General features: G+C 39.4%; 1 protein-coding gene across 3 annotated transcripts in view; it reads right to left on the bottom strand.

Annotated features, from left to right (window-relative positions):
- Nucleotides 1-24,202, bottom strand: part of UBE2D1 (ubiquitin conjugating enzyme E2 D1) — a 35,811-nt gene extending 11,609 nt beyond the window's left edge. The window contains exon 1 of one of the 3 annotated variants that reach the window (XM_043476261.1): nucleotides 23,926-24,202. In XM_043476261.1, the coding sequence (XP_043332196.1) occupies nucleotides 23,926-23,949 (24 nt within the window). In that variant the 5' untranslated portion in view covers nucleotides 23,950-24,202. Of the gene's footprint in view, nucleotides 1-3,276; nucleotides 4,117-11,678; nucleotides 11,690-23,925 lie in introns of those variants that run through there. The other 2 variants (XM_043476262.1, XM_043476260.1) reach the window with 2 other exon arrangements.
- Between the last annotated feature and the right edge of the window lie 2,484 nt (nucleotides 24,203-26,686).

Raw genomic sequence — 26,686 nt, 5'->3', positions numbered from 1 at the left:
CTGTGATCCCTGTGATATCGAAGAAAAATTTATTCAACATACAAGGCTACAGCTTAAAAGAGGATGATACTAGAAATCAGAAAATCATAATATACTCTGTATTTGAAAACTTTGGGGATGATGTGAACAATTTCATGGGAACACATGTAAACAAATACTGCACTCATCAAATCTAAGATGCTGTCAATGGTAAGTCACATCCTTATATATCAATAATTAAGAAGAAATGTTGCTGATTAATTTTAAGACACCATCAATTACAAGGCGCATCCAGATTTTAGAAATGTTAAAATGAAAAAGATGGGCATCTTAGCATCATTGCAATGAGTTTAGTGCTCTAATAGAGACAAACAAGAAAGAGGATGTGGTAGGAAAAAGCTTTCCTAAGAAACTGATACATGAACATCAGCAGACTAATGGATAAGGAAGCTATGGTACATATACACAATGGAATATTACTCAGCCATTAAAAAGAATACATTTGAATCAGTTCTAATGAGGTGGATGAAACTGGAGCCCATTATACAGAGTGAAGTAAGCCAGAAAGAAAAACACCAATGCAGTATATTAACGCATATATATGGAATTTAGAAAGATGGTAACGATAACCCTATATGCAGGACAGAAAAAGAGACACAAATGTATAGAACAGACTTTTGGACTCTGTGGGAGAAGGAGAGGGTGGGATGATCTGAGAGAATAGCATTGAAACATGTATATTATCAATTGTGAAACAGATCGCCAGTCCAAGTTTGATGCATGAGACAAGTGCTCGGGGCTGGTGCACTAGGATGACCCAGAGAGAGGGATGGGATAGGGAGGGAGGTGGGAGGGGGATTCAGGATGGGGAACTCATGTAAATCCATGGCTGATTCATATCAATGTACGGCAAAAACCACTAAAATATTGTAAAGTAATTAGCCTCCAACTAATATAAATAAATGAAAAAAATAAACAGGAGAAAAAAAAAAGAAACTGATACATGAGCTAAGTAACCAAGCCAAGTGCAAACTCAGGTCTCCTTCCAAGTTTTCTAGTCCCTTCCAGCGTAACTCGGTAACTTCCTTTTTGTTTTTGTTGTTTCCTCCCCACAGCTTGTGCTGTGCTTCTCTTCCTAACAAGAATTAACTAACAGAGTTAGCAGCTTCTTTGGTCCCAGTATAGTTCAACGATAAAGTGGAAGATTTCAGTGATACTGTTAAAAAAGCAAGGCTTTGAAGTTTTCAGTCCAGACGGGGGAGCCTGGTGGGCTGCCGTCTACGGGGTCGCACAGAGTCGGACACGACTGAAGCGACTTAGCAGCAGCAGCAGCAGCACCATCACTTATTTGCCACATGATCGTGGGCAAAATCTCTTTTTCCCTCTACAAGTGGCTTGAGGAATCAGTTCCCCATCCAGGGATCAAACTTGGGGCCCCAAAAGTGGAAGCGCAGAGTCCTTACCACTGGACCGCCAGGGAATTCCCCATAGCCTCATTTTAGAATGACTGCTTTATTTAACCATTTTCTAATTTGGGCTTTTAAAGGAGATTGCTTTTAAAAAGATTCATCCCACTGAATTTTCTAAACATTAGTGTAAATGAATAAATGGAACCTCTTGGCCCTTATTTTAACTAGAAAACTAGTTAAATAAAAAATGACAGTGTCTTATGAACCTGAAACAGAATCACACACATAGCTGGGGGATGGGTGGAATGGGAGGCTGGGGTTAGCAGATGTAAGCTTTTAAATATAGAATGGATAAACAACAAGGCCCTACTGTATACCATAGAGAACGATATTCTATATTCCTATGATAAACCATAATAGAAAAGAAAATATACATAAGGATGTGTGTATATGTATATATACATGTATAACTGAATCACTTTGCTGTATAGCCGTAATTAACAACATTGTAAATCAACCACACTTTAACTAAAAAATAATTTAAAAAAGAAGAAAATAGTCTCTAATTGAGATTTAAAAAACTGTTAATGATTTGCATGTATATATTTTACAGAGTAATGCATATGTGAGTACGCATATCATACAGAAATACATACAAATTAATTTTGTTTACTAACAAAAAACCCCAAACCATATTTTACTTGGAATAGCCTTGAATAGTGTTCAAATTTCAAATGTCAGACTGTTCTTTCAAATCCCTTCAAAATAGTATATAAAAATACTCGTTATCATGTTCTTAAATTTTTGTGCCCTGATTCTACCTCCTGTTGGAAGTGAGAGCTAAGGATAAGAAAGATAAAATCTAACAAGTGAACTCCTGCAAAGGTCAGGTTCTTAAGCTGTCTATTTAAAGCTGACATTATAGGAAAGCTCACTTATTATAGAAAAGAGGCAGCTGATGGTACCTCAAACATTCTTAACAGTCACACCAATCATTAGTTACTACTAAAAACTACACAAGTGCTTTGGTGAGAAGACTTACACATCCTAGAATTTTTAGGAGGGTTTTGAGAGTCCCTTGGACTGCAAGGAGATCCAACCAGTCCATCCTAAAGGAAATCAGTCCTGGGTGTTCACTGCAAGGACTGATGTTGAAGCTGAAACTTCAGTACTTTGGCCACCTGATGCAAAGAGCTGACTCATTTGAAAAGACCCTGATGCTGGGAAAGACTGAGGGCAGGAGGAGGAGAGGGGATGACAGAGGATGAGATGGTTGTATGGCATCACCGACTCAATGGACATGAGTTTGTGTAAGCTCCGGGAGTTGGTGATGGACAGGGAGGCCTGGCATGCTGTGGTTCACGGGGTCGCAAAGAGTCAGACACGACTGAGCGACTGAACTGAACTGAAATTTCTAAAGTTCTATCCCTTTATCAAAATATGTATCTGGAAATATGCCCTGTTACACTGTTTGGAAATGTGTTACTGAAACTATGATATATATGCACAGAGTCACCAACAGAAAACAAAAAACACTATATATACCCACACTCCCCTGCCTGCCAAAAGACAGACCTCAAATTTGATAAAGGAAAACTTCTGAGATATCCTAAGGAGGTGAAAATATAAAACAAAAAACTATAACCAGACATATCAAAGCTGCACCTTTTTGCTCTATGTCTATTCAGAGGCCAGTGCACTTTTAGATAAACACAAAAAATCAAAGACTACTTATACTTTTCCCTTTTGATTTAGTTTACTCAAAGTTTTCCAGAAACTGCCCTGTTACCTGATTTATGCTTTCTCTACCATAACTGGAATTCTTATGTATCTACTTCAAGCATTGCAGCCACATGTGGAGTATTAAAAATAATTTAATGATTCTTACTTTTAAAAGAAATGCCAGGGTCAGTAATCTCTTCCTTTGCTCTTCTCTCCACTGTTTAAGAATTAATACTGAACTACTGTCTTGTGAATTATACAAGTTGCTCAAGTCCATAAGATCTTCATAAGATCCAATGTATTCCATGCTGATCAAAAGCAAAAGATCTCAAAGACAAAGCATTTAGAATCATTCATTTTAATTATTGTGTGTGTGTGTACAAAAGCAAAACAAAGCAAAATAATACTTTGTAGGGAAAAATAAGATAAAGCAATGCATAAACTGTGAGACACCCATAAGGTTATTACCCAAATCAAACCACTATCACCCTATTAGAATACCACTATTATGACTGGCAGGAAATAAGCATGTCACTTGCTGTTGGAGGGAGCATAAGTTGAGATAGTACCTTCTGGAGGGAAATTTAGCAATAATCATCAAAGTGCAAAATGCATACGGTCTCTGATCCAGGAGCTTCACCTCATAGTAATAATCATCCAAACAGACAAAGATATGCATATAAAAATGTTTAGTCAGGCATTTTGTATAATTAAGAAAAACTGAGATAACCTAAAGGCCCATCACAAAAGGAATGGTTCCATGATACAGCCATATTATCAGATACTACAGCTGTTAAAAAGAATGAGAGAGGGATTTCCCTGGTGGTCCAGTGGTGAAGAATATGCCTTACCAAGCAGGAAACATGAGTTCAATCCCTGGCTGGGGAACTAAGATCCCATGTGTGGAGCAACTAAGCCCACATGCCTCAAGGAAAGATCCCGAATGACTTGAGTGCCACAACGAAGACCTGACGCAGCCAAATAAATAAATGTTTGAAAAAAAAGAATGAGAGGACTTCCCTGGTGGTCCAATGGTTAGGTCTCTGTGCTTTCACTGCAAAGGGTATAGGTTCAAATCCTGGCCAGGGAACTAAGATCCCACATACTACAGAGCCAAAAAAAAAAACAGAATGAGAAATGTATGTTGACATCAAACAATGTTGTGTGAAAATAATAAAGTTTTTGAGTGAAAAATATACGTGGCAGAAGTATGCCCAAGAGATTCTATAATACTATACATGCATAGAAAATAAACTAAAAGAGTACACACCAAGCTCTTAATAGTAGTTATCTCTAGGGGTGGGTTGTCACCTTTTATTTATTTTTTTTACATTGTTTTAAATTTTTACAATAATTTTTCAACTTTTTTTAATTTTAAAGATAACTGCTTTACAATATTGTGTTGGTTTCTGCCATACAACACGAATAAGTCAAAATTTTTATATATATGATAATATATATAATTTATTATATATAGTAAATTTATATATAATTCATATATACATAATTTATATATGCATAAAATTTTACATATATATCCCCTCCCTCTTGAGCCTCCCCTCCCACTCTCCCTAATTTTTCAACTTTTTAGAGGAAAAAAATGATGTTTTACTCAGCTTCTTATGCATTTTTAAGAGAGATTAAATGACACTTTTCTCCCCCACTACATATAAGCATCTTCTTTTTTTTTTAAGGTCACTGTAACTTATTTGTTTATTTTGGTTGCCCTGGGTCTTCGGTGCTGCGCACCAACTTTTTCTAGTTGCGGTGAGGAAGGGCTACTCTCTGCTGAGATGCGTGGGCTTCCCATTACACTGGCTTTTCTTCTCATGGAGCACAGGCTCTAGGCGCACAGGCTTCAGTGGTTGCAACATCTGGGCTCAGTAGTTTGGTGCATGGGCTTAGAAGCTCTCTTCCTGGATCAGGGATCAAACCTGTGTCCCTGCGTTGGCAGGCAGATTCTTACTCATTGCGCCACAAGGGAAGTCCTTCTGTCATTTTTTTTTTAATTAAAAATTTTTACAAGACAAGGAAAGGCTGAGGAACTGTCACAGATTAAAGCACACACAAATACACACACACAAAGGGGGTAAAACAACTAAACCTGGGATCCCAGATTGGATCCTTGGACAGGAAAGGATCCCAGACTGGATCCTTGGGCAGGAAAACAACAGTGAAAAACTGAATGGTAAAATCTGAATTAGGTCAGTAGTTTAGTTTACAATATTGTATCAATGTTCCTTTCTTTATTTTGATAACTGTACTATAATTAAAGTGAAAGTGAAAGTCACTCAGTCGTGTCCAACTCTTTGCGACCCCATGGACTATACAGTCCGTGGAATTCTCCAAGCCAGAATACTGGAGTGGGTAGCCTTTCCCTTCTCCAGGGGATCTTCCCAAGTCAGGGATCAAACTGGGGTCTCCTGCACTGTAGGCAGATTCTTTACCAACTGAGCTATATCTATGGTTATGTAAGTTGTAAATAATAGGGGAAATTAAGTGAAGGATTTATGAGAACTTTCTGCACTAATTTGGCAAATTTTCTATAAGACTAAATTATTTCAGAATAAAAATAATGAAAAATATTTTTTATATATTCTAAAACTTAATTCACAATTTTCCTTCCCAAGCTTCCTTCTTTTTATGTGTTCCCTTTATTTATTAATGGAATTATTAGTCTCCTAGTCACCAGGCTCATTTTGACTCCCCTTTTTCTTGTTCACCTTGTCAGACAAACAAAATAATATATTCTACCCCAATACCTATTTGTTGTTGTTGTGTAGTCATCAAGTTATGGCTGACTCTTTTGTGACCCCATGGACTATAGCCCGTCAGCCTTCTCTGTCTGTGGGATTTCCCAGGCAAGAATACTTAAGTAGGTTGCCATTTCCTTCTCCAGGGGATCTTTCTGACCCAAGGATTGAACCCTGCTTGGCAGACAGATTCTTTACCACTGAGCACCTAGGAAGCTCCCAGTAACTATTACCTCAAAAACCTATTACAGTTCAACTATAATTGCTTCCCAATACTCTATGAATTACTTGCATAACAATCTTCTAAAAGCACAGTTTAATTTATTTCATTTTTCTGTTTAGAAAATGTCAGTGGTTCCCTACTACTTATTAAAGACCAAATTCAACCAATGAAGGTCTTTTCATTTTCTAGTCCTAACCCTACTCTTTCAATAGAGTTCCCATTCACAAACATGTCCAATAATTCTCCAAAGAATGCCCTTGGGTTTTCTAAAACATGTTCAGGAGATCCATGAAGTCAAAATTAATTTCATAATAAGACTAAAATATTTGTATTTTTCACTCTCAATTATCTCATGGGTATAAGGTAGAATTTTCCAGGTTAAAGATAAGTAATACTGTGACAGACTGAATGCACGAGATATGAGAATTCAACTATCATTTATAAGCCTGACTATAATGAGATCTGAACATGTATAAAACAGTGGCACTTTATTCTTGTTGTTGCTGTTTTCGAATATATAGTTGTTTTTAATAAAAATGTTATTTATGTTAATACATAATGTTCAGTTCAGTTCAATTCAGTCGCTCAGTCGTGTCCAACTCTTTGCGACCCCATGAACTGCAGCACGCCAGGCCTCCCTGTCTGTCACCAACTCCCAGAGTTTACCCAAACTCATGTCCATTGAGTCGGTGATGCCATACAACCATCTCATCTTCTGTTGTCCCCTTCTCCTCCTGCCTTCAACCTTTCCCAACATCAGGGTCTTTTCAAATGAGTCAGCTCTTTGCATCAGGTGGCCAAAGTATTAGAGTTTCAGCTTCAACATCAGTCCTTGCAGTGAACACCCAGGACTGATTTCCTTTAGGATGGACTGGTTGGATCTTTTTGCAGTCCAAGGGACTCTCAAGAGTCTTCTCCAACACCACAGTTCAAAAGCATCAATTCTTCTGCACTCAGCTTCCTTTATGGTCCAACTCTCACATTCATACATGACTACTGGAAAAACTATAGCCTTGATTAGACGGACCTTTGTTGGCAAAGTAATGTCTCTGCTTTTTAATATGCTATCTAGGTTGGTCATAACTTTCCTTCCAAGGAGTAAGCGTCTTTTAATTTCATGGCTGCAGTCACCATCTGCAGTGATTTTGGAGCCCAGAAAAATAAAGTCAGCCACTGTTTCCACTATTTCCCCATCTATTTGCCATAAAGTGATGGAACCAGATGCCATGATCTTAGTTTTCTGAATGTTGAGCTTTAAGCCAACTTTTTCACTCTCCTCTTTAACTTTCATCAAGAGGTTCTTTAGCTCTTCTTCACTTTCTGCCATAAGGGTGGTGTCATCTGCATATCTGAGGTTACTGATATTTCTCCCAGCAATCTTGATTCCAGCTTGTGCTTCCTCCAGCCCAGCGTTTCTCTTGATGTACTCTGCATATAAGTTAAATAAGCAGGGTGACAATATACAGCCTTGATGTACTCCTTTTCCTATTTGGAACCAGTCTGTTGCTCCATGTCCAGTTCTAACTGGATGAGTTTATTGTTGTTTTTAAATTGCTAAATATTTTTATATTTCTGGTTTAATTTCTCACGTGGTAAATATTAATAGATACAGCCTATACAAACAAAAGCTCATTGAGGCACTCAATGTTTTTAATATAAGGGGGTCCTGAGACCTAAAAGTTTGAGAACCATGTAGTCAGGTCTGGCCTGAGTACCTAGATGTTCGCTGAACATGTCTAAGTTTTCTGGCCTTCAAAATTTTCCCTCTCCTAAAACAACCTTCCATCTGTCTCCCTATGCCCAAATTTTACCCCTTCTTCTTAACAGTAACAGTGGCTGTCTTCTCAATGGGCACTTTAAAAACAAGAGGCTTGGAGTCAGACCTGGCCTTACTACTGACCCTTACCCTAAGTGACCTTAGGCAACCCCCTTAACCTCTGCTCAAAGGCCTCACATGAGGACATCACTGGAAGAACTATATTCAGAATTAAATGAAAACATGTAAGTGAAGAAGCTTAATGCCTAGCCTGTGTAATAGAACCTTAAGAAATACTAATTTCCTCCTTCCCTCTCCTCTTCTACCAGAATATTATTTTAACACTAGGAGTTTTTTTGCATTTATTCATGATCTCCTCCATTATAGTTAGCACAATGCCTTTCATATAATGTGCTTGATATTGTTTGAGTTAATACAGTGGAAGAAACAGTGTGATCAGCAAAGTATAGATCTCTCAAATTTCTATTTTTTTCAAAATGCAAATAATTAGAATTGACAACAGAATCAGAATCAATACTCCCTTATGTAGATCGCATATAATAAAAAAAAAAATCTTAAAAACAGGTGTTAGAGAACAGTGCAGGTCACTTAAAAAGGCTGGGGTAGCCTTTTAAATAACATATAACAACATCTAGAAATGCATTTCTAAAGAATATTCATCATTAAGTTATCAAAAACATATGCTGCCGTGACAACTATTTTCAATTTACAGAATGTATGATATTCTATCAAAGTCTCTAAAGCCACACAAAATTTCTGTTAGACATTTTTTGTTGTGGTTCTTCTGATTTGGAAGACCTCAAAAGTTGAAATATTCCATCCTTATTGTTTATTTAAGATGCTGCTGACCTACTTTCAGAACACAGCTTTGGGCTGCCTTTCCAAGATGAGTTAGGGTTTTGTGCTGAGCTGACTCAAAGTTAAGCTGACTGCCAATCACCAGTGATCCTTGGTGGTGGAGACACCCATAGACAGAGCTGCAGTCTGTGGCGCCAACAGAGATTTTTTTTCTTACTTATACCAAGCTCAATTTAACCAGCTGAACTTAGCCTAGCAGGAGTGAAGCACTTCCACATCCTTCCTAACAGGGGTCACGATTCTGACTTTACATTCTCATCCCAACTCCACTCCCAAAGTTTTCAAGATTCCTTTTAAAGGTATAAGATTATGATGTTAATAAAAAAAATCCTCACAAGTCACTGGTCAGGCACATTTGCTGATGATTAAAACCAGGGCATGAAATTTGAGGAGAACTTATTTGTGGAGAAAAGCAACTTCATTAGATATAGCTTAAAAGATATAGGAAAGAGGTCCTCTGGAACCTTACATGTCTCCAGAAAAATATTTATAACAGTAGCTACAGGCCTCAAGGGTCACCTCCTGATTGTGTCCATTAAAGTTTTGATCACTCAAGGGAGTCCTGGAAAGTTTCTCCTAGGACAGAAAGTGTGATCTAGAAAGGTACTGGTATATAATATTTTGGCTGACACAAACTGCTTTCTAGATAAAAAATAAACTCAAATGTGAAACATTAAAAAAGTTGTAAGAGCTATCACCTCAGAGTTTTGTTTTCTTTTTTTACTCCACTTCTTTAAAATTGTGGCACACCACAATACTTGAACACAAATAACACTCATTTGTTAAAAATGTGGATTGCTGGAGCACAGGAAAAGGTAATGGTTTTTCTTTTTTTTTTTTCCAGTTACTAAACACAGCACTCAGGGCTGCTGCATTCTGCCCCACGGGCCAAGCGCACCAGCTCTAAGCGGCACCACTCACATAGATTTCAATGTGAATGGAGTTCCCCAGGGCTCTACAAAACTTCACTACAGAAAGCTGCACGTTTGAAAAATGGAAAGCATATCTTTCATACCCAACTTCGGATATGGTCTGTTTTGAATAAACAAATAACACTTTTGATGTAGAAGCAAAAGAGATGGTGTTTGACATCTGAGTGGTAACTACCAGCACTTACTTTAACTTCAACAATGTGCTGAAAATGGAAAGTAAATAGTAAGCTTGGAATTCAAAAGTGAAGACAGTGACATTCTAGTGGAGGGAAAAGGAAAGTTTTTTTTGCTAAGTGCTGCCAGGTCAACTGGGGGAAAAAATGTAGGGGGAAAAAAAAAAAAAGAAACTTGATCTCCTCCACTTCAAACTTATCAAAAAAAACCAACCAACTGTAAATAGATTATAGATTTAAATATGGAAGGTAAAGTAGTAGTGCTTTAAAAAGAAAACATAAAATGTATTTATGACCTTGGGGGAGGCACAGATTTCTTAAATAAGACACAAAGAGCATTAACCATAAGAGAAAAAGAGAAAAACGTGAACTTGATTAAAATAAAGAATATCTATCTTTTCATAGAAAAGACACATTAAAAGTGTGAAACGGTAAACCATGAAATAAAAGATATTTGTAATACATATATCTGACAAGAGGCTTGAATTCAGAATATGTTAAAAAAAAAATTCCTACAGATCAATTTTTCAAAGACAGACAAATAAGCACATTACAAAAGAGAGTATCCAACTAGCCAACATGCACCAGCTTCATTTATCATTGAGGAAATGCAAATTAAAACAAAAATGCTATGTCACTATAACCTTCAAAGGATGGTGAAAATATAAGAAAAGAAAAGTACAAATGATAGCAAAGATGTGGAGGAACTGGAACTCTCACATGCCACTAGTAAAAAAGTCTGACAGTAACCATTAAAGGTGAACACAGGAATATACCATGATCCGGAATTCTACTGCTAGTTACACAGACAGAAATCATATAATGTAAAAGACGGTCATCAAATAATGAGACTATAGCTGTTAAGTCCATATATGAAAAGAACTCGTTATAGTTAACAGACTGTGTATACATATATTTTGTGTGTGTATCTTTCAATTTCATTTCTGGTGGCTTTTTAAATTGAAAACTGAAATACATAGTTTCAACTTTTGTCTTCTTTGAGACAAAGTAAGCTTAAAACAAACTAATGTTATATTTAAACAGAGACTATGCAATAAATATCAAAGTGGTGAATGTACACCCCAAAATAGTCCATGTCAATGAAGCAGTTTTCTATTCCAATCTGACACTCAAATTAAAAAAAAAAAAATTAATTAGGGTATTTAAATTTCAAAAAAAATACAAGATACTGTAATGAAAGGCAGATTACAAGATACTGTTTCTGTATTATGACTACCACTATAAAAGCACTGAGTCCACAAAAACATGTACTTAATGAATTTATATAGCCTTACATGGGTAAGCGCCTCGACTTTAGTTCAGATTTCTATATCCAACCAGACACAAAGAAAAGTACTGAGAGGCCTGAAACTGAATTTTAAATTGGCACAGATGGCATGTTTATAACATCCCTACAATATGCTGAGTGTTCTCCATAAAACCAACCTAGACACAGTCCCTGCCTCTAGGGGACTTAAAATCTAAAAGTAGATGAGGCAGCCTAATTCAAAGAGAGTAAACAAATAAGAGGAAACAAAGAAGGGAATGTGAGAGAAGAGAAGCCTCATTAATCTCTCAGCTCCCAGAAGGGTAAGAGCCCAATCTGAACAGTGGAGAAGGAAAGCTGACAAGTCAGAGTTTCCTTATTTACCATCATCCTTAATATGACAGGATGCGGTAAATATTCTCCAACAAATTGTGCTGACCAGACTGAAAATGCTTTGTTGTTCTCCAGTCTCAACATTCAGAAGGTCTCAATCTCCATAATAGATAAAATATATACCCCAATGGGTATGCATAAAATACATTAGCAGCCCATGCACAGGAACTGATTTACAGTCCAAAATCTAACTTACTGAATCCAAAGCATATGAAAATGTTATTTAAAAAAATCCTGGCTCAACAGGCAATTAATTAATGTGACACAACCATCTTTATCTCAAAACTCCTAAAACAAGACAGCAATTCTTACTGGATTGCATTTTTGATGTTGTCTCTAAAGGGATATATGAGCTATATTTGGTTTGTCTGTAAATAAACATTTCATGGGCTTACAGTTCAGACTCTGATCTCCTTATCCAGTTGACTAGAGCTATTTCAATAAGGAGATGTCAAACAATTCTGAGAAATGTCTCTGAATACAGAACCTCTCTAAGCCCTTGAATTAAAAAGAAAAGAAAAAAAGTATTTTAGACCATGAAAATTCCTTCTGGAAGACTTCAAAATGCTGATGACATCCAATTAATTAAGTTAGAGGAACCAAATTCACTTCAATAAAAAGGTCCTGGCTGCTTCACTGTCTCTTTGGATCAGGTATCTCTGGCAAAGACTGTCTATTAAAAATGATGATATCACAGCCAAACCCCACACAAAAAGATGATGAAGAAAGAAATGACACTATTGACTTTGCTGCATCAAAGTAATATTTATTGAGTCTGAACTATAAAGAGCACAATTTAGAATAAATGTTGGAGGTCACTTAGGGATATTATCTAGCCAGTGTCTCAGATCTGTAACCACTTTCCCCCAGTGCTCGCCACAGTACCACAATGTGATGACTTTCAATTTCCCAAAATGTTATTTTGCCTCTAGTTTAAAACACGACTTCCTTTTAAAGAAAAGACTCAAAAATCTCCCTTTATACATAATATTTCCCTGGTAGCTCAGCTGGTAAAAAAATCCACCTGCAATGAGGAGACCTCAGTTCAATTCCTGGGTCAGAAGATCCACTGTGTAGGGATAGGCTTCCCACTCCAGTATTCTTGGGCTTCCCTGGTAGCTCAGCTGGTAAAGAATCTGCCTGCAATGTGGGAGACCTGGGTTCAATTCCTGGGTTGGGAAGATCCCCTGGAGAAGGGAACGGCTATCCACTCCAGTATTCTGGCCTGGAGAATTCCACAGACGGCAGAGCCTTGCAGGCTCCAGTCCACGGGGTCGCAAGACCGGGACACGACTGAGTGACTTTCACTTCATACATAATATTTCCTCGGGAAGATCTCCTGGAGAAGGGAATGGCAACCCACTCCAGCATCCTTAACTGGGAAATCCCATGGACAGAGGAACCTGGCAGGCTACAGTCCATGGGGCCCTGAGAGTCGGACACAGCTTAGCGACTAAACCACCACCATATGTAATATTTCCACCATAGGACTTACATAAATAAAAATATATCTTGACAAATTCAAGGTATCCCAGTAAAAACTGTGTTTGAGTCCACCTTATGAAGATTATGGTAAAAATGCACTTATTCCAGTAACTTGAACTCTAAACCTTGGGATCACCATGATTCCTTCCTTCCTACACACCCCATCCCGCTCTACACTAACCAGTACCAAGCTGTTCAGATTCCCCTTTAGTCCAAATCCTCCCACTGAAAGGGTCCCAGGAGGAGGTCCATCATGTAGAAAACCTGAGGTCCAAAGGGCAGAAGAGTCTGAAAAAAGTCAGAGAGACGTTTCAGAATAACAAGCCAAAGGTTTGAACCAGGGAGACACTATTAAAGACTCTGGGATCAGACTGGACAGTAGACCAAAGAGTCTGTAGAGACTCTAAGGCCCAGAGCTTGAGATGTGACTTGAAGGGCCAAGCACAGGGAGGTGTGGTGGGTCAGACCAACCCAAAAAGGCCGGGTGGTACAATCATCCTACAACTCTTCTCATATACCCCTCTTTCCAAATGTCCTCTGCCATCAGGCTAGCTCAGACCCTCCTGGACCTCACGTGAACAAGTGCAATAATGTCTTAACTAACCTATTTCTCTACCAACACTCTGTGGTCAAAGTACCTGAAAGTACCCTGTCAAACCTTTTCAATGTTTTCCATTAGCCTTAATAGAAGATTTATAAATCCTTAAAATGACTTTGAGCATCTGTCCCCTCTCTAGCCCCACATGTGCAACCACTTTCCCCCAACCATTCTCTGTATCAGTCATAATGACTTTCACTTCCCCAAAATGCTGTCTTGTCTCTAGTTTCAAACATGATTTCCTTTTAGACAGAAGACTCCTAATCACACCCCCCACCACACACACAATCACTTTGTCTCATCTTAAATATCATTTCCTTAAGGGGGCTTTCCCTGAAGCCTCTAAAGGGTCCCTGCTATATTCGCATGGCACTCTATACGTCCCTTTTTGTGACAAATCTATAAACGGTAAAGAATCTTGTGTTCTATGAGAGCAAAAGCGTGTATCTAGCAATAGGATTAAGAAAGTTACTTCCTTACTTAAAAACCTTCAATGGTATCCCCCAACTTCCGCATTAAGAACACATTTGTCAGCATGGTGGCTCACAGAGTAAAGAATCCACCTGCAATGCAGGAGACCTGGGTTCGATCCCTGGGTTGGGAAGATCTCCTGGAGAAGGGAATGGTATCCATCTCAGTGTTCTTGCCTGGAGAATCCCAGGGACAGAGGAGCCTGGTGGGCTACAGCCCATGGGGTTGCAGAGTCAGACACAGCTGAGCGACTAACACTTGTCAGTGTAGGTATTCAAAGCCTATCCACAGTATGAAGTCTTAAGGTCATACTATTTTCTGACCCCCCAAAACAGGATCATCTGTTCCTTTCCAAATAAGTCATGTACTTTCTAGTGCTTGCATTTCTGTAGCTTCCTCTATGAACCTGTTTTCCATGTCTTTGCTACCCAACACCATCACTCCGCTCTTTTTTTTTTTTTTAATATTTACTTATTTATTTGGCTCTTATCAGGCTTAGTTGTGGCATGTGGGATCTAGTTCCCTGACCAGGGAATGAACCTGGGCCCCATGCATCAAGAACATGGATTCTTAGCCAGTGGACCACCAGGGAAATCCTATTCCACTCTTTTTTGGTCTGCAGTTTCTGAATTTTCTACAATAAACATGAATTTCTTTTATAATAGGAAAAAAAATGCTACCCAATCTTCCAAACCTATATCTAATTCTATCTTCTCCATAGACTTCTTCCTGATTTCCCGCAAATAAATTTCACCTCTCCCACCTTTGACTCCCTTCATGCTCAAGTATGGTGTATTTTCCTTAGTATACCGAGTTGTTGTGATACATCTCATATCTTTATTAGTTTAAAAGTTCTTAGATAATGCTGCTTATACCTTGCTTTCCCATACATCTTCTTATCATATTTTGCATATGCCTTATATACATAAGGTGCTCCATAAATGCATTAATTTGAATCTTAAAAAATCTACTATATGTAAAGCAGTTGTGCAAGGCAGTTGTCTAAATGTATGGATAATTTTTTTGTTGTTGTTGTACTGGGTCTTTGCTGCTGGTCACAGGCTTTCTCCAGTTGCGATGAGCAGGGACTACTCCCCACTTGCAGCGCAGGATGGGCTTCTCATCGCAGTGGCTTCCCTCGTCGTGGAGCACAGGCTCTAGGTACAGGGGCTTCAGTGGTTGCAGCCTGTGGGCTCCGTAGTTGGGGCGCACAGACTTAGCTGCTCTGTGGCATGTGAAATCTTTCCAGACCAGGAATTGAATCCATGTCCCCTGCATTGGTAGGAGGATTCTTATCCACTGTACCACCAGGGAAGTCCTAAAATTATCTCTAAAGTACAAAAGATACCTGTGAAACAGATGGGTGCTAAATGGAATGAGAAAATCACACTATGTTACCAGTATAAAAAGAGAAATAAATCTTATCTGCATCTCAAATAAATGCTCTTTAATCAAAAGGTAATATATCTTTAGAGACTCATTAATTTTATATTAGACATTAAGAGGCCCATATTTATTTCAATTCTGACAATTTAAAATAGAATTTTAATTCAAGTTTCATGTAGCAGCAAAACAGTACCACTGCTCCATATTTATTTTTGTGACCATTTTTGCTGTTTGAGGGACAAAAGGAAAACAACACATAATATTAGTTAAGTGTGCTGAAAATTATAAGTCAGAAAAGGCCACAGTAGTTACCTAGTGCAACCCATTAAATTTCTAGATAAAGAAAATAAGGACTATGAGTTTCTTGGCCAAGGTCACAAAGCCAAAGCCAGGACAGAGGCTCAGACCATCTGACTTCCACTGCAGCGCTCTTCCTACCTCAAAACAATACTCCTCTCAAGGCCGTAATAACTAGAGCATATTATTTTCAATCAACACTGAAGCCAACAATGCTCCAGTACTGAATTAAGGCCATTTGCACATTTTCAGTCATGCTCAAGAGAAACCAAAGTGTGACGAATGAAGGAATGAAAAGGAATTCTTATTATCTTTTCCCTGGAGGCTTCTACCTTATAAACGGATAGAAATGAACACTACTTCACAAGCTTTGAGAGCGTCTGTGTTCAGACACTCTGAAAAGCAAGAAAAACATGATAGGAAATTACATACATAATAGAATTTTGACACATGGTGGAACATGCAACACAGAGCATTTTAAATGCTACATTATCAAAAGTTACTATTTATTTCATAGTTACCAAGAGAGATATGCTTCAAGGAAAAAGAAAAAAAGGCAGCAGCCTATTTCTCAAAGCCTACTTAAAACACAAACCTATCTACCAATATTTACATTTTTACAATTTCATCCCTAATAACTGGCACATAGTAGGCACTTAAGCATTTTCATAATAAGGTAATTAATCTTTCTTAGTATCACCCAGTACTATTCTTGAATACTACAGCTGTACCTCAGTGACTATAAAATGCTGCTAGAAAATAATGAGCATTGACAGTTTGTATCAAACAGAAATGTTCCAAGACTAGAACATTTTACGTGTTGTGTACGTGTATATGTGTATATAGGTTCATTTGCTTTCTCTCTATATATATGTACACATATAGGTACATGTATGAATATATGGTAGGCTTCCCAGGTGGCTCAGTAGTAAAGAATCAGCCTACCAATGCAGGAGACAGGAGATACAGGTTCGATCCCTGGGTCAGGAAGATCCCCTGGAGAAGGAAATAATAGCAATCCACGTCATTATTCTCACCTGGGAAATGCCATGGACAGAGGAGCCTGGCAGGCTAAAGTCCATGGGGTCACAAAGACTGAGCGACTGAGCATGCATGCATGGATAAATATATGGCATGTATTTCTGACAACAGTGATCTTACCTAAAGATCTTATGCTATGGGACAGTGATTTTCAAACTTTCATTACAGCAGTTACTAATAAAAAAAGTATTATACACCACAACCTAGTACACATAACACACATGCACAGGAACACATATACATAACTAAAACTAAGGTCTCATGAAACACCACCACTACTATATTCAAAGCACTAATATTTTTTATTCTATTTTTAAAACTGCTGTTTGTGATCCACTAAACTGATTTTGTCACCCCTGTTCTGAAAGCTTATAAAAGTACAAGAAAACACTAAAACATCAGCAAGGTGTAGACTTTAGTTTTGCATTCACTCCTTAGACATAGCCTAGAAGCCAACCAGACACTAGCAAATGAAGACTAGAAATCCCTGGTAGCTCAGACGGTAAAGAGCCCATCTGCAATGCAGGAGACCGGGGTTTGATCCCTGGGTCATCAGGAAGATTCCCTGGAGAAGGAAACAGCACAACCAGTATTCTTGCCTGGAGAATCCCATGGACAGAGGAGCCTAGTGGGCTACAGACCATAGGGTCACAGAGTCAGACACAACTGAGCGATTAAACAAAAGATGCCAACCAGAGATGGGCAAAATTAAGACTAGAAATCACTAAAACACTATTCATTCAAAAATCTATGTTGAATGCCAGAAGGATGTTATTATTGTGTAAGTAAAAAATAAAGACCATATTCTTGGCCATAAAACAGGTCAAAAATTTTAAAGGCATCAAATAATAACACATATTATGATCACAATGGAATTAAGTTATAAATCAGTAACAAAAAGCTCTGTAACATCCCAATTATTTGGGAAATAAATCATGTTTTTTTAAATAACTCAAGGACCAAAAAGAAAATCAAAAGGTAAATTAGAAAATATTTTTAACTAAATGAAAATACAACACATTAAAACTTGGGGGAAGCAAAAAAATACCCTCAACAGTTTCACGGGTTTAGAGAAGAACAACAGGCCCAGGTCAACACCTCAGCTGGGTTCTCTCTCAGTTCAGTTCAGTCGCCCAGTCGTGTCCGACTCTTTGTGACCCCATGGACTGCAGCACGCCAGGCTTCCCTGTCCATCCCCAGCTCCCGGAGCTTGCTCAAACTCATTTCCATTGAGTCGGTGATGCCCTAGAGCAATCGAAACTGCTCACAAAAGGAGGGTGGCAGCCTGGAGGGAAAACCATTGGGTTAATTTTACTGCTAACAAAGGTGAAGGAACCAACCCCCACCACTCCCCAGGTGGAAAGGCTTTCCACAATCTGAAAAGAGAGTAGGAATCTAATAAGCTGTAGGTGAAGGAGAAGAGCCACGCAAACAGGATAAAATGAATAGAGAAGAGTGGGGACAACATCCAGGAAAAGGCAAGACAGGAAGCTGCAGATCATGGTGGTGATCCGACCCACAGTGGTAGATGAAGTGTGTCACGGTGGTTCCCCCCAATACTGAGGACAGCTCCCGGAGCCTATCTATCACTACTGTCTAATGTAAGTAACTGAACCTTCAGATTCCTCCCAGAACCAAGTTAAATTTGGGAGGAAAAACCCTCAGCTTCTCAGAGGCCATCTAGACCAACAGAAATAGAAACTGTCTTGCCTTCAATTGTTCTGAGGTGCCCTGAGGGTCCCCCCAACACCTAAACCTGCAAATCTGGATTATATTAAATATTCCAGAGTTGTTGGTTTTTTTTAAGATATATTTGTTTTGGCTGTGGTGGGTCTTTGTTGCTGTGAGTGGGCTTTCTCCAGTGGCAGTGAGTAGGGGCTACTCTTCATTGTGGTGCGTGGGCTTCTCATTGTGGTGGTTTCTCCTGTTGCGGGCACTGGCTCTAGATGCATGGGTTTCAGCAGTTGTGGCAAATGGGCTTAGTTGCTCCAAGGCATATGGGATCTTCCCGGACTAGGGATTGAACCCATGTCCCTTATACTGCAAGACAGATTCTTAATCACTGGGCCACCAGGGAAGCCCTATCCAGTATTTTTTAAGCCAGCATACAGGGTTAAGAGGAGACACGAAAAGTATTTAAATACTTATTTTTAATTAAACATACTCCCAATCTATCCAGTATTTAAAAAGGGGGAGGGGAGCCAATTCATTATAGACAACCATTAACTCAGTTTGATGGAAAGTATTACTAACTGATCATTCTGATGAGTGGTGTTCATTAAATATGTTTTCTACATGTATTTCGGGGAACTAAAATGAATAAGGATGCTACTTTGCTTTGCTGGAGGCAATCCCACATCTTGCTAGGTTTAGTTTTTATATGTGCCTGGCTTCCTAAAATAGGCATAAACTGCCATATTTAGATCTATGCTATTTATTTCCATAGAGAAGGAACCTCAGAACTTTTAAAGTAGGATAGGTTATCTAATCTTTTTACACCTTTGTTGTGAAAAAGGAAGAAAAATACATGATCCTGGAGGCAAAAGAAAGACTGAACTTAATTAAAAAGATTTAAAAGCAGAAAAATTCATACAGTGTCTTTTTAGAAAAAGAACATTTTCTTCCTTTCATCTCAAGGCAAACCATTTATCTACCAAGAAGCACAGATACTGTGTTCCTTCTTTTTAAAACTTTTTAAGTCATATCCTTTTTAACGGAAGGAACATGGAGTCTTAATCTTATAATCTGAAAGTCTTTCTAACATATCTGAACTGTTGACTACTTTTCAAAGCTATTATGGGAACTAATAGCTAGATTAATTCATATACCATTTTCTCAAATAAAAACTTCACAATGAAATTTTCTTTTGACAGGACATTTATGAATTACAACCATTGTTTCCTAAATCCTTTCAGAGGGGAAAAATTTAAGGTGATGGAACAAAGATAAACAAAGTTATATTATTCTTTTACCATGTTAACTGATCTAGTGCACATCACTTTAAAGCAGAAATTTACAATGTATAGTCAACACACTGAGTGATGTGTCTATGAAGATGATTAAATATGCCAAGGTATTAATTATAATGCCACTTTACATTTGTATAGAATGTTCCAGTTTGCAAAACATGTCCATAAACTCATCTGACTCTATGTCATTCAATTTAAGTACAACAGATAGAAGATGTGAGTTCATCTGGATATACCGAAATAGTTAAGAGGAGGGATTCTGGAGCCAACTGTCTGGTTTGGACTCCTAGCACTGCCACTTACAATTACAGAATGTGATTCTGAGTACATTACTCAACATCTTTGTGCCTTAGTTTCATCATCTGTAAAATGGGGATAATAATCATTTCCACCTCGTGGGTCCACTAATGAGTAAATCAACTAATATATGTCAAGCACTTAATTCAGTGTCTAGCAGAGAGTAACCATTATATGTCATACATGCCAGTTTTACTTATCAGCAGCATAATTGTATGGGTAGGGAAACAAACTAGTAAGTCACAGAGCCAGGAATAGAAACCATAGCTTCTTCTCCCATTTGATGTTTCATCCACAAAAGGCTGGGGTTTTGTTGTTGTTGGGGTTTTGTTGTTGTTGCAATTTTGAAGTATCAGAAGGTTTTCTAGACTGACATAAAGCAGTCTAATGTGAAACTGTACAAATCAAAAGATTCAACAGCTCAAAACACTTATAAAGTTGTATTTTAACCTATATTATATACATTTTAAGTTAAATTGAAATTAAAAATATAAATATTCCATTTTGTTGACAGAAGTATACACTGAGGAATAGTCATCTATGTTGCTATATTTGCAAAGCAAAACTCAAATCTAGAAGGAAAATACTAAGATGATAACTGTGTTAGAATTTCCTTTTTTTTTTTTTTTCTGGTTTTCAAGACATTTAGGACTATGATATTTGCAATTTAAAAAATGATTTCCAAAATATGTTTACAAAAGTTGGTATTGATAGAAGAGAGAATGAAGTCGCTCAGTCGTGTCCGACTCTTTCTGACCTCATGGAATGTAGCCTGCCAGGCTCCTCTGTCCGTGGGATTTTCCAGGCAAGAGTACTGGAGTGGGTTGCCATTTCCTTCTCCAGGGGAACTTCCCAACCCAGGGATCGAACTGGTCTCTCGCATTGCAAGCAGACACTTTACCATCTGAGCCACCAGGGAAGCCCCACTGACAGAAGAAATACTTCAGAGAAAAGAAAAAAGAAGAAGAAACACTTCAGAATTAATTCTGGAAAATAAGAAATGTCCACCTGAAAAACTATTCTTTTTTCAGACATGTTTGAGGGTATCTTTCCTCAGACTTTGTTCGACTTTTTCCCTTTAGTGATTTAGGTGACTGTGACAACATCTTCCACTGTATCTAAAAATAGGGAAAGAGTGTGTGAATTTATGAGCTGAAATGCAAAACTGGCACTGGGTGTCTAAATTAGAGTATTAAATCACTTAGCATACTCTTAGCATAGAAATATATTTTAAGCACTCATATCCACATGCTTTGTATATTCATACAAATACATTTAATTCAACCATCTTTCATCTTTTCCTATGAAGTGAAAAACTGTGAAGTCATGACCTTTTTAAAACACGCCAAATCACTTCTTAAGAGATTAACTTGGACAAAGCACTCCACTCCAAACCTCAAGCTCCTTCTCTGAAAAACAGTGAGTAGACTAGAATGTCAGTCAGTAGTTCACGACCTTTTTCCACAGCAGCCCATCTGAGGGACTCAGCAGCATCTCTCCACTTACAGCAGCGGTTCGTTCAGTTCAGTGGCTCAGTCGTGCCCAACTCTGTGCAACCCCACGGACTACAGCAGTGGGGATGGTCTGCAATGTCCCATGGTTGATTCTGATGTACTACCCAAAAGCTGTTCCCCTGCCCTTCACTCCTGAAAGTTCTTTAAGGTTCTGCACAGTTCCAAAGCCTGCCACTGTAGATCCAGGAAAATCGCAACCCAATGACCTTACCTGACAGTGTTACTTTCATACATTTTAAAAGAAAGGCCAAAAGTTAATAACATGTATTCTTTTGTTGAAGCATGCAAGATTCAAGAAGAATTTATATACTGATGATATCAAAGAGGGCTCTGTAACATTAACTGTTCATATGGCAAACAGCACACCTCCCCTGGAACTCACTTCTCATCAAGAAGGTAGTAAAGAAAGAGAAAATGTGCGGAATCAAACAAAATACTTCCTAAAGTTGAGAGTGGTCTGACAAGTGATTAATGGAAAAGAGATCTACACAAGTCACTTTTTTTGGTAACAGAGAAGGGAAGCCAAAGACTGACACACAGCGATGGGATGTTATGTCATCCCCAATTTTTTTTTTTTTTACCAGACAACTCTGTTATAAACTAAAAATAACTAATAGTGACTAAAAATATGATTTGGATATATGCCATATTATAAATATAAGCCAAATACATTGGCTCAGCAAGGAGATTGATAAACTGCCCAGAACACTTAACAGTGTCCATTTTCTTTGAATGTTCACTTACTGTCGACAAATTTTACACTATTTGAAGCTACTGTACATGCAGTCTTGCAAAAAACTGTCACAGCTAGGGAAGAAGGAAATGGAATTTTAAGACTTCCTTGGAAAATGTGTGTTTACCTCAAATGTGAGCCAACATTACATCATCACTTAAAAGTACACAAGACATGGCAAAGATGCTGAGTGGGGTTTCAAAATCAGAATCATGTATATGAAAAAAACTGTGTAACTGCATTATCTTCAAATCAGAAAACATATTAATCAATATGTGCTGATTATTAGCTATGTGCTTTACAGTGAGAGTAACCTTAACAGGCACAAAAAACAACAGGATTTCTCAGATCTATCATTTGACCCCTCCCCTTCACCACCACCAAATTGGCTGGGTCAGAAAGTTGCTGTCCTCTGTACCAGAAGATGATATCAATGGTGACTGAGAATACAATGTATACTTCCCTATCACTGCCCTATTGATTTGTGCCTGAAAAAGTTGATAAAAAATTTTTTTTCGGTAGTATTTCTTCTGAAATCCTTTACAAAACATGCTGTCCACTGCTGGCTTAACTTGCTGAACGCACTTCCCATTAAAAAAGAAATTCTCAGTGTTCTCCACGTGAACCATAACAGTAAAGCCTAAAACTTGTATCAGTGAACAGACCAAATAACCCAACAAGAAACAAAAGTAAACAGAAAGAAATCGCCCCAATCTCAGGTTTGTAAGATGTTCACGTTACAGACGGTAGCAAAGAACATTCAAGAGAAAACAATTCTTTACACCGAGTTGGGACGGATACATATTTGTTTAATAAATATACACATTTCTTCCTCATTCTATACCCATGTGTCAAAGCATCGAACAATTTAATTTGTGACAGTTTCTGTTGTGTCTCAAACTTTACATATAAGTTTATCACGGCGAGAAAAAAAAAAAAAAACCTGCTTGGCTTGACTCACCATGAATCACAGCCAGGAGGTCATCTTGTTATGTATCAGCAACTATGTTTTCACTACAGCTATGTGACCTCAAGTGGCAGCAGCAGAGGCACCAAAATAGAAGGGGCAGGAGGCTTCTCCTGGCTTCTCGGCCCCAAATGGGCTTTCCCCAGCCCATTCGGGCATCTGAGCAAGAGCCAACAGCAGAGGAGAGAAAGAACAAACCCAACAGCTCCGCGGAGGAAGGTTGCAGGCCCACCACACCTTCCATGCCCTCCCGGGAGCATGGGAAAGCAAGATCATAAAAGAGGACAGGCTTCAGAAACAGCGTGAAGAAAGCAGCATGACAAGGGCCAAAGCTAGCCGGGTGTAAGGCAAAATCCAGCAGTGACCGAGCGGCACATATTCTGGGAAGGTCTGGAGACAGAAGAGGCTCTCCTGCCAGGGATCGCCGGGCGCTGCTCCGGCGCGAGCGCACATCGGGCCCCCTGCCTCCAAGCACCTCCAGCACCCGGGACCTGCCTCCGATCCCACCTCACCTGTCGGGTGCCCGCTGGCCCCGCCGGCGTCTCTGGCCCCCGGTCCCCGCCCTAGCCCATCCTCCCTGCACGTTTCCTCCCAGCGCGTCTCTCGGGACCACCACTGGGGTCAGCGTGGGCAGCGAGCCGAAGCCCGCCCCGCTGCCCCAGGCCCGGCCCCGGCACTCACTTTCTGAATCCGCTTCAGCGCCATCGGTCACGGAGGGCGGCGGGGACACCGGCCAGCGGGAGACGGCTGCAGGGCTCGGGGGCGTGGGGTAGTGCGGGCTCGGATCGCCGGCTGCTCGGCTGGCTCAGCCGGGTGGGTCCCCGGCTCGCTGCTGTCTGGCTCGCTCTGGGCGCGGGTGCCTGCTCCGAGTGCGCCCGAGCGCTAGTGTGTGCGAGTGTGCGGGCGGGGACGCCGGCGAGACTCTTTTGTTTCCGCTTTTGCTTCTGGGAAGGAACCTGCGGCCGCCCGGCCCCGCCCCCTCCCGCCGAGCATACTGGGAAATGTAGTTCCTGCATCCTACTCGGCGGCTGCCCGGGTAGGAGACCTTCACCCACCGTCTGGGCCCAGAGGTGCCAGGTCTGGGTTAGTCTCTGCAGGTGGATTTTGATCAAGTAACTGAAACTGGAGTTCCCAATCTGTAAAATGATAGTAACAAATTAGCTCGAAAAACATGTACCGGATTCTAATGTGTGCTACAGCTCATCCTGTAATTTTTTTTTTCATCTTCCCTTTCTCTGTTACCAAATCCTCTTCTCAAGAGTTAGAGTGCCCTGGAGTTCCAATCTCAGACCTCTCGCCATTAATATAAGGTCTATCTAAACGATAGACCTTGTGTCGTCCCATAAACTGAAAGGCCACCCAACATAGCTGGAGGAACGTGGGCTTTGTGGACTGACCCCTCTCCTGGGATGGAATCCAAGTTCTGATCCCTATCCACTGTGTGACCTTGTAGCACTTAAATTCTCTAAGCCTCAGTTTCTGCGTGTCCAAAGAGAAGATAATCTCCATATATTATTGTAAGAATTAACTGGTATTAATATAATGTGCCAAACATACTACCTAATATGTTGAAAGTGCTCTATAAAAATTATTTCCTTGTTTTTATGTATATGATAAAGATTTTAAAATCTCTTTTTCCAGCCAAACTCCTACCCCAGTTTCAGCATTTTATGTCCCAAAACCTCCTGGACATGTCCACCTTTCTTCCCTGTGGCCAGGAATCAGAATGTGTTACAAGGTGAGGGTTGGAAGAAAGCTTTCCAGGAAACCCTAAACAATAGCTACCATACCATCCCAAATGCTTACAAAGGGCAAAGAACAAAAATCCACTCAGGTAACTTAAAAGAAAACGTTCAGGGAAATATGATAGTGAAAGAATGATAGAAATATTAATAGAATCTGAAACTTAATTTAGAAGCCTCTCATTCTCCCTTCTCACCACCCCCCACATCCAAAACAAATATAAAAACTAAAACCAGTCTGGAGTCTAGCTCCTGTCTTATTTTCCTTTTCCTGAGATCTTGCTTCTCTCTGCATGCTGGCCCACCATCCTTTTTCCAGCTCCCCCTTAACTTCTCTTGTACAGGGTATGAGCTCCCACTACCCTTACTCCACTTTCTGACACTCTTCAAACAAACACTCTGCAAGCACTCTTCACTGTTTCTGCTGCTAAATGGCCAAGCCTTTTGGTACTCCCTATTTATCTCCCTAAAGGGAAGAATCCCATTGACACAACTCATCTTTTTACTTCAGACTATGCATTTTCAGCTAGTGAGCAAAGTATAGGTTGACTATTCTTGAATTAGTTTGCCAACCATGGTCTAATCAGCTGTGGGAAATTTGAAGTACTTTGGGGCAAACAGGTTTCTGAAACACGCCAGCAAGGTCATATGATCCTGCAGAAAGGTGTACTGGGTCGAGCTTGATACACCATCTTTGGGCTCCTGAAAGTGGGACCCTACCAAACATTGCTCTTCCTTTTCATAGGGCAAGTGTGAGAGTGTCCTTGTAAATAGGGGGAAAACAGTCTGGGCTTGGGCACCGTCTGCTTTGGAAAGTTACATTCCCAAGCTGATAGTATTTGGATATAATGCAGCAAGTGAGGCCATCCCAAGCCACTCCCACTGCAGGGAAGCACTAATTCCAAGTAAGTGCTCATTACCAGGAAGCCCAGGAATAAAACCTCCAGTGTTGTTAAATGGACAGTCCTGATAAGTAAGTCTATCACCACTCGATAGATAAAAACACACACTTAGTCAGAGACGACAATCAGGGCAGTTTCATTCATAAAACACTAAGAGTCCAAGACACTGGCATTAATTTCTCCCTCTTCAAGGCTATCACGTGTGCGTGTGTGTGTTCAGTTGCTAAGTCATGTCTGACTCATTGCGACCCCATGAATTTTAGCACACCAGGCTTCCCTGTCCTCCACTGTTTCCCAGAGTTTGCTCAAATTCGTGTCCATTGAGTCAGTGATGCTATCTAACCATCTCATCCTCTGCTGCCCCCTTCTCCTTTTGCCTTCAATCTTTTCCAGCATCAGGGTCTTTTCCAAAGAGTTGGTTTCCAGGTTACCATACATACTACTAAAAGGCACACTAATCATGTCACTCCACTGCCTAAAAATTTCTATTGGTTTGTATCATGGAAGTTCAATGCCTCAGTATATTGAAAAATACCCATCCCAATTTGTCCCTAGATGCCTCCTTTTCATCTTTTAGCTCACAAATGGTCATGTATCTTTGCACAATGTATTCTCTTTGCATAGAATGACCTCCCACCTTGCACCTGACAACACATCCTTCATGACCCAACTCAAATGATACAGACTTTATGAGAGGGATTGTGCTTACTTTCAGAAACTCATATTTCAGGATATGGAACTATCATTCTTAGCATTTGGAATATGGAGTGGTTGCCAGATGCTGTTTATCGGGAAAAA

The sequence above is a fragment of the Cervus canadensis genome, chromosome 8 (genome assembly GCF_019320065.1).
Source record: "Cervus canadensis isolate Bull #8, Minnesota chromosome 8, ASM1932006v1, whole genome shotgun sequence".
Taxonomy (NCBI): domain Eukaryota; kingdom Metazoa; phylum Chordata; class Mammalia; order Artiodactyla; family Cervidae; genus Cervus; species Cervus canadensis.
Note: the sequence above shows the minus strand (reverse complement) of the source record. Positions and strands in the feature narration are given on the sequence as shown.